This window comes from Phaseolus vulgaris, chromosome 10 (assembly GCF_000499845.2).
Source record: "Phaseolus vulgaris cultivar G19833 chromosome 10, P. vulgaris v2.0, whole genome shotgun sequence".
NCBI classification, from domain to species: Eukaryota; Viridiplantae; Streptophyta; class Magnoliopsida; order Fabales; family Fabaceae; genus Phaseolus; species Phaseolus vulgaris.
In genome coordinates, this window is record NC_023750.2 from 29,873,696 (window position 1) to 29,883,338 (window position 9,643).

Genomic DNA, 9,643 nt, shown 5'->3' on the forward strand with positions numbered 1-9,643 from the left:
CATTTTTTTATTACTTTTCATTTCAGGCACAAATTTTAAGACATGCCTTTTGCTTTAAAAAATTGGCGTATATGCTAAAGGACAGTGATAAAGTTCACAAGTCAATTTACAATAAAAAAATTATGGAGCAAACAATCAAATTAACACACACAGTGAACAAAATTAACAGCAGTGACGAGATGATTTCTATATAAATCTTAAAAATTATATTCTAAACTTTTGTGACGATAATATTAATAATAATAATAATAAAATTCTGTCACTTGTGCATACTTGTTTGGTAATAAAAAAAAATCATGATGTTTTTATTTAATTGTGTTATTCTTTTGCAGTTTTGCAATAAAAAATATTCCAATAAAATCAATTAAATTCCTTGTTCGGTCAGATTTAAAACTCACTTAAAATAATTAAAAAAGAAAAAGTGCTGAAACAAATGTGTCCAAGTTTATATTATTAATATTTATATATTTTTCACGCAACTAGCATTATACTATTGCTGGGCTAGTTCCTAACCTTTTCACCCCCTTTAGAAATGAAAACAGTTCAAATCTGTTGGGGACCAACGTGGTGTTTTAATGAATATTTGAATGAGGAGAGAGAAAAGGAAATGTTGGGGTTGAAGCATGCAATAAAAGTGGAGTGGTAGCAGAAATGGCGAATATTATTTTAAGGAAACTACAACATAAGGCACAAGTATAAAGTAAGCACGAAGGTTGAGGGAATGTCCCTGATCAATTAAGTTGAAAAGTGTTTGGTTCTAAACTGTTTTCAACTCCCGAAAAGCCTCTGTGCAGCACCCATGTTCTGTTGCAATTACACTGTCAATTAAGGAGAGTCGCAAACCTTTCTTCAGATACCACGGTGTGTTCATTTTTTAGCCTAAGCTAATTAACCCTACCATATCTTCCTTATTTTTATGCATTCAATCATTTAAAACCCAACTTCATTACATTTTTTTTTAACTTCTCACCACTTTTAAGACATTGTTAATTTCATGGTCTCTCTCGGGGGATGGGAAGGATCAATGTGTTTGTTTTCCTTTGAAGGGTTTGTGTATATATATATTGTACTTTTTTTCTAAGGATCTTTGTATCGTTTTGCAAAAGTAGCTAAACATGTGCACTGGTGCTGAATCTCGAGGAAATATAAATGGTGAGCCTGTGATTCCAAAGGTGGGAGAAGACTATGAGGGTAATACAATGAGAACCATAGAAGGTGGAGAAAGAGCTTGCAACTGTGGAACATTTTTTCAAGGTCTTCTTCAACGCCTTCATCACCTTCTCACTGCCCTTAATCTTCATATTTCTGCTTCTGAGGTTGGTAAACTTCCTAATTCTCTCTCTCTCTCTCTGACAGTGTTTTGTTTCTGGAAACTTTTCTTTTCTTCTTGTTTTTGTAGCTTCTTTTTTGTTTGAAGGTGAAAGTGGTAGTATTTGAAAACCTCATATTAGAACTTCATCAACGAAAATGATGCATGGCTTCATGTAATCATCAAAAGAATATATAAATAAGATAAGTGATATGATAAAAAAAAAGTGTTAATGATAGAAATACACAGTTAAAAATAATCATATATCTTTGATTAACTTATAAGTCGTGTCCTTAATGGTTGGAAGGAAATTAGTAAGAAATTGTATCTATGTTTTACATTATTTTGTGAACTGATTTATGCTGCAAAATAATAAGATAATCTCTCATTCACGTGATGAAGAGGAAAAAGCCAAGACTTTCTATGGAGACAATAATTTGGAGTAAGCATTATTTCTTTAATTGGTTTGAGTTTTTGTAGTGATAATCGTAAAGCTTCAGTTAGGTATGTAAAATTAGTGTATGTAGCTAGGTGTTTTTTTTTTTTTTTTTTTGTGTAAGAACAACTTTTTAAGAAGAAACCAGAAAGTTTGAGACAAAAATCCTTTGAACAGCTCAAAATAAGTAATGAATAATCATTCACTTTTTTAATTTAATTTGAAGCTTTTTAATCCCTTTAGTTTACTAATCAAAGTATTTTTTTAATACATGATGCTTTTTGAATTTTAAACATATATTGAATTATATTATACAATCTAAGCTTTATTTCATTATGTACGGATTTGTAATCTATTTATTTTTAAACCTTTTATTACTAGCAATAGATTATTTTTTAAACAACTCATCTAACCTTTGTCTTTCAACATAATTGAGATTTTTTTAGTGATAATTGAGGCATGTACACGTGGAATAATCCTCCTTTTTTTCATTACTTAAGTAATCGATTTCTCTTCCTCTTAGAGTCGAATTTTAGATCTACAGCTTCAACATGTATTTGTTTGATTACTTTTTATAAAATAAATGCATGAGATGAATTATACAATTATTGGAATGAATTGAAAAATTTGATGGACATATATTAATAAGAACTAAAAAATATCGAAAATAGTTTAAATAGATTCTTGAAAATTATTTAAAGTACAACTCCTCCGCTTACAATAAAATCATTAAATAACAATTAATTTTAAAAATAAAAACATATATTAACTAAATTAGATATTTTTTAAATTACAAATTTATTAATATCTAAAATAGTTTATGTTACTAATTAAAAAATTTAAATTAATTTTTAAATTGATATCTAACATTACCTATCAAAGTTTTAATTATCAATTACTTTGAATTCTAAATTAATCATTATATTAATTTAAAATCTAAAATAATTAATACTTAAAATTTAAAATTTAATAGGTAATATTATATATCAATTTAAAAACTATTTTATAAATTTTTATTAATAACTTAATCTACTTTAAATACTGATAATTTATTAATTTATAAAATAATATTTAATTTAATTAATATAATAACTAGTTATTTTGTGTTTAAAAGTTAATTTCTATATAATAAGTTTCTTGTATAGATTTTATTTGCTTTCTTATTCTTTGACAAAATGTGCACTTTAACAAATAATAATAATAATAATAATAATAATAATAAGATAGAAAAACTATATTGCTAATATTTTCATTCAAAAACTGAAATAAAGCAAACAAGCAAAACTCAGGAATCCTCTCCATTGGAATCAAATGGGTGATGGTGTAAGTACAAAATTCACAAATAGTTCTTGCCCCTAAAATATATAGTCTTTTGAGTTCATATCGAAAACAACAAAGCTTGGAATGCATATATAAATATATATATATATATATATAAATATATATATATATATATAAATATATATATATATATATATATATGTGTGTGTGTGTGTGTATGATCATTGCTCGACAAATTAATTATCAATGTTCATTTTGTTTTTTCTACTGCTAGTCACTTATGACATAACTTGCAACCCACTAAAATTGCTCTGCTGTTAGGGATTGAAATAGTATATATAAAGACTTAAGACTATACATATATATTCACTGTTATCATCATACACAAAAGAAAAATAACATAAATTGAATAATTTCTCTGCGAATAAACTTTTGAGAGTAAAAATACAATCATCGATCGTACTAGTGTGTGTATAGTTGTGTCCCTGCTATACTAACAAGAACATGACAGTGTTGAAAAGATCTTGGATTATATAGCTCTTCATGTTTCAAAATTATATACCATTGATGCTTGAAGTTAGCTAGTGATGTGGGAACCTGAAATATGCATCTTACCATGCATTAGGTTATTTTGCAACTGTTTTGAGGGTCAATATCATGTCATTTGTATTCTTCTGCTTCATCCAGATGAATCGGGACCGAAAATATGGAGGCTGTGTCTCTTTCACACCACAAAATTCCTTTTTCCCATATTTCTACTTCACTGTCGTGTCCTCATATATAATAATAACTCTATAACATTGTTATAATTAAGTTCATAATTAAGAATATCATGATTTTGGTGTTAAAAACAAATTATGAATATGACTGTGATGTTCAAAACCGCGTCTATAAAGCCTAATACATTTTGGAATAGGATTATATATAATATGCAGAAACTCGTGGTATAGATTATTTTTTAAAAATTATTACTATCTTTTTGAAAAACTTTTTCAAAAGATTAATAAAATATAATTATCTTTTCATTATAACCTAAACTATATGCGCACGTCTGTGAGACATGCTCATATTATCGCAGTTTCTGTTGGCGGCTTGTCCTGAAGTAGAGCCTATGTCTGCTAGATCTGCAAGCATTTTTGCATTTCTGTCACTCGTTTTTAACTTTCTTTTTGCTTCCTTTTTCATGCTGCATAATTAATGCACAAGAACTGCATATTTTATACACCAACAGAATTATGGCAGTAAGCTTCCATGTTCCAATTTTGTTTCTTTCCTTCTCTTTGATAATTTTTTTCATACTTGTTTTTACATTTCTGGAGACAAAAAAAAAACCTCTTTAACTTTTCGTTTCTTTTTTCAGGTGATTTGACATTTTATACAAGTGTAAAAAATTATATACGTAAAAACATTTTTCTTTAATGAATAAAAATCGGGGAGAAAAGGATCATGTGCATATTAATTGTTAAAGTGTACATATCTATATATTAGTTTGAATCGATTAATGAAAAATATTTAGTCTGAAACAATTCAATATTCCAATAGATTGAATTTTGGTTTGTCGTTTTTTTAAGGGATTTCTTTGTTATTTTTAGTTAAGAAATAAATAAAATTTTACTTATTAAAGTAAAGTATAAAACTAATATATTAATTCTCACAGTGGCTAATTTTTCATTTAAAGGGCAATATATATTTAATAAAAACTTTAGTATATAATAAAACGTAAAAACGTATTAAAAAATATTAAACATTATCTTAATCATAAGTTTATATAACTTACAAAAAGAAAATTAAAAGAATCTCAAGTTTTCATAGGGTAAAAATAGGATAGTTAACATAAACTTAATATATTATTTGCAGTTTGGTTTAGTATTAGCATGGAAATAAAAAACCGAACCAGATCCAACAAAAAATTAATATAATTTTGGGTAATGATTTGTTTAATTTTAATGTTTTGTTATTGATTTAGAAGTATTTAGAACAGTTCTTATTTATTAAACGCTGCTATCATCCTAACATTATATTTATGGTGTTTTTTTTTTCATCAGCATATTTATGGTGTAAAGGTTAAATAATCCGAAATTATGTGCACAAATCCACTTTGGGAGAGAAGATAAAGAAGAAATAAAAATGATAGTTTCACATGCTTTATTAGATAAACACTTAGTTGATAACTTTATTTTAAAATATAATATATATACATATATCACTAATTCAATTTAAAATATAATTAACTAATTAATTATTGATATAATTAATTGTTAAATCATTGTTTTCTTATTATGGGTTTTCAAAATATCAATGTTATAAAAAGTATTGTTAGAATTGTGACACTAGACTATTGTTTCTGTGTTACCCATTAGTTGGCAGAAAATTAAACATGCACACACACACAAATTAATAATTAAATTTAGTGAGAGATTGTTTTATTTCACTAATTTATATCCATAAAATTTAGTGAATAAAGATTATTTCACTGATTTGAACCTTTTAGAAGCTAATTACTAAAAGGAAAAAGGTATATATGTTTGGAAAGAAAAGCTGCTTGAAAGAATCTTTTGTCTTCTGAACTCAAAAAAAAAACATAGGTTCTTGATTCATATTGTAACAGTACATAGACAAATGATGCTATGCATTCTTACTTAAAAATAGGAAGAATTGGTGGAAAATTGAAATGTGTGATTATGGTAAGAAAATATGCAGAGTTATTAGAGTGGTTTTGCTGACAAATGTGAGAAATGCAATTGCATGCAGTTGAAAGAAGAGTTGCAATCTCTTGCAAAGGTTGCATGTCCCATAATAATGACTAGCTTAATGATGTACTCTCGATCTGCTGTGTCCATATTGTTTTTGGGTCGGCAAGGGAAAGTAGAGCTAGCAGGAGGCTCACTGGCACTTGGATTTGCCAACATAACTGCAAATTCAGTTCTCAAAGGCCTCACAATGGGAATGGACCCAATTTGTTGCCAAGCTTTTGGAGCAAAGAGATGGTCAGTTCTCAACCAAACCTTTTTCAGAACTATATGTCTCCTCCTACTTGTTGCCATACCCATTTCAATTTTATGGCTAAACATGGAACCCATCCTTCAAATGCTAGGTCAAGACCCGGAAGTCACAAAAGTTGCCCAAGTTTATATGGTTTTCTCTATTCCAGAGTTGCTAGCTCAAGCTCATCTTAACCCATTGAGGTCCTTCTTAAGAACCCAAGGCTTAACCACCCCAGTCACTATAGCTGCATCTTGTGCAGCACTCTTGCACCTTCCCATCAACTATTTCTTGGCCACATACTTGAACTTAGGGGTAAAGGGTATTGCTTTAGCCACTGGTTTGAACTCTATAAACATGACTTTAGGCTTGCTGCTCTATGTTTTCTTCTCAAATAAACCACTAAAACCCTGGGAAGGAGCAACTATTCTCTCAGCCTTTCATGGGTGGAAACCATTGCTGAGTTTGGCACTGCCTAGTTGCATTTCAGTGTGCTTGGAGTGGTGGTGGTATGAGATAATGCTCTTTCTATGTGGATTGTTGAGCAATCCACAAGCTACCATTGCTACCATGGGGATCCTTATTCAAACACTTGGCTTCTTGTATGTATTCCCGTTTTCCCTAAGTATAGCCTTGACAACAAGAATTGGTCACTCCTTAGGTGCAGGGCACGCATCCAAGGCCCAAAGTACAGCCATAATTGGGTTCATGGCAGCATTTACTTCGGGGATCGCTGCCTTCATTTTGTTGTTTTTTGTGAGGAAATCATGGGGGAAACTTTTCACTGATGAGACACAAATTATTGATCTGGTCACAACTATACTTCCCATTCTTGGGCTGTGTGAGATTAGCAATTGGCCTCAAACAGTTTCATGTGGGATTTTGTCAGGGACTGCTAGGCCTTATCTGGGTGCTAGAATAAACTTGTGTGCATTCTACCTAGTAGGATTGCCAGTTTCTGTTTTTGCCACTTTCATATACAAGTATGAATTGGTGGGTTTGTGGTCTGGAATGGTTGCTGCACAGGCTTCTTGTCTTTGCATGATGGTCTACACATTGATTCAAACAGATTGGGGGCAGCAATGTAAGAGGGCAGTGGAACTAGCTCAGAAAACAACAGAGCAGGAAAATAAAAATGATGAGGAAAGTGGGTTACTTGGTTCTGATCAATAACACTACAATTCATTTTTTGTGCAGTATTAGTTAACCATCTATGTTAATTCAATAACCATCTATTGTTGATTCATCAGGGTGTACAAAATTTAGAAAAATTTGCATAGTGAACAACTATTCACAAAGGTAAAAATTGCTTATGCTATGGTCCACAATCAATCAATTTTTTGGACTGTTTTCAAAGAGGCATTCACTCTACACCCTCACTATAACATTTCTGTTGTGACTAGCTTCTATCATGCCATCATTATTTGTTATTTTTTTCCGATAAAAAAAAAAAACTTCTATCATGCCCATAGTGTGTTTCTTGTAATCCATCAACACCAGCATCAAACATCAAATAGACATATTCGCTTCAGCGTGGTTAATTAATATCCACAATATAGAATTTTCCCTAAGAAAATTGATAACTTTATGCGATTTAGGCTATAACAATATACACATGATATAAGGCAATTAATTAATATTAAAAAATGTATTGATACTCACGCAGAATTACAATTGCTTGCTAATGATAACAAAACATTGGATTAAATAAAGGATTAATAGCCAATCACATTGGTTTGAGTGAAGGAAGTCTTATTGGCTGATATGTAGTTGAAAAAGTAATATGTGAACATCATTTTACTGAAGTGGTCTCATTTAATTTCATTGTTATTGTTATTTGCTGAAAAAAAAAGCCAATATTTTTAATTTTATTTCTATTTGGTCTCACTATTTTTAAAATTCTCATCTAGGGTTACAAGTTCTTGTATCATTTGTCTTCTTAAAGAGTTATTTCTTCCTATAACACATTTAAGTTGTTTAATGAAAATGAAAAACAAGAAAAGGATAATCTCTTTTATCAACAAGAAATAATAAAATTGTATGATATATATATATATATGTATATATATATATATATATATATATCATACCCTACCATGTATACATATAGTCCTGACAAAACAAACTTGCTTCAAGTGTGTATGTGAGAGTCATACTTACATTACAACGTCCCTTTGTAGCGAACTTTCAAGCGTAACGTTTAAGTTGTCCCTTCTTCTTACTTGAACTTTCCATGATTGACCACCTCCTAGGACATAATCTACATCAGTTGAAATAGGCAAATTATCAACACAAAATTGTTGTGTTGTCCTGTTGTTATTGTCCACGTCCAAACCCCTTAAAGAGTTGACATTTGAAGTTGCATCTTGTAAACTTTGTATGGTATCATTGTTATTCAGCAAAATTGATGCCTCCCAACCCTGTTTTATACTAAGAATGTTTTGAAATCTCTCAACTATCAACTAATATACTTTCTCCCCTGCACCCCTGCACACAAACAACAAGGTAACATGCAACACACTTTGGTAGGTATTATTACTCGTAGTGACTTCAATAAGATATTGATACTTACATGATTTTCTAGTTGTGCCTACTATCAAGTTTTATACTTTTATGTATATATCATTACTAAAAAATTAACCTGTATATATTAGTAGTCAAGAATTATGCTCATACACTTACTAATTGAGCTCATCATATAGTAGAAATGGCAGCCTTTTAACCATTAGCCTTCCCTATTCAGTTCTTCTTTTTTGTAAACAGTACCAACATCAGATTCTACCTTTTCAATGCACTTCTTATGCATGTTCTAGGGCACACACACTAGTCGATGTATAAGAATGTAGTTATTGGTGTTTTGTTTGTTATCCATGCTCATACTTTCATTTGTGCATCAACAAAAATTTCCCCATCAGCAATAATTCAATTATCAAACATTACCTTATTTCTTGGTTCCCATATATGCCTCTCACTATTGCCACTGACATCACTCTCCACATCAGGTTTTCTGAAGTGCTCAAGTTTTTCATTTCATTCCAAACTGAAAGAAATTTTGTTATATTTGGATCTGAACAACGGTAGATATCTCAGTCCATGTGATGCAATCCTAGCTTGCATTGTTATGAGTCTTTTGTTTTTGTATTTTGGGGTGCGAAATTTGGTGGGATCGGGTAGCTAAAATTGCTGAAAGAAATTGTGAAGTATTGGTGTATGGAGAATGATAATGAAGCTTAAGAGAGGTTAAGGCCAACTCCTTAGAAGATTCAAGCAAAACACTAATAGAAGTGCAAACTTGAGAGTGAGAATTTGAGATAAATGAGCTAGCAACTTGGGCAACATTTCTTTATCAATTCAAATCTGATTTACAAGGGGGCTAACACTTGTATTTATAGTGTTATGGGCAGCCAATGTTCAAGCTTTAACCCTAAAAAAACTCTTCAAATGGTCTATAGTTGCATTGGGTCCAAGGAGGCCCAATTGTAACTCTAGCTACACTCTTTCTTTTTCTATTTATACCCTACTTTAATTGGCAAAATTGGCCTAAAACATGGCCCAAGATGATGGACAAAATACAAGCCTAAAATAAAGTCTATACTACTTTATATAAATTTATAAGACTTGGAAATTTGGAAGAA

At 30.3% G+C, this 9,643-nt stretch overlaps 1 protein-coding gene across 2 annotated transcripts; it reads left to right on the plus strand.

Annotated features, from left to right (window-relative positions):
• Positions 1-683: 683 nt before the first annotated feature.
• On the plus strand, positions 684-7,362 carry LOC137819644 (protein DETOXIFICATION 53-like). 2 transcript variants are annotated; one of them, XM_068623547.1, is made up of 3 exons: positions 684-861; positions 1,107-1,316; positions 5,778-7,362. In XM_068623547.1, the coding sequence occupies exons 2-3, from the start codon at positions 1,116-1,118 to the stop codon at positions 7,179-7,181; spliced, it is 1,605 nt and encodes a 534-aa protein (XP_068479648.1). In that variant the 5' UTR covers positions 684-861; positions 1,107-1,115; the 3' UTR covers positions 7,182-7,362. The 2 variants fall into 2 exon arrangements, with proteins under 2 accessions (XP_068479648.1, XP_068479647.1); XM_068623546.1 differs by having other exon boundaries at positions 1,110-1,316.
• The last annotated feature ends 2,281 nt before the right edge of the window (positions 7,363-9,643 follow it).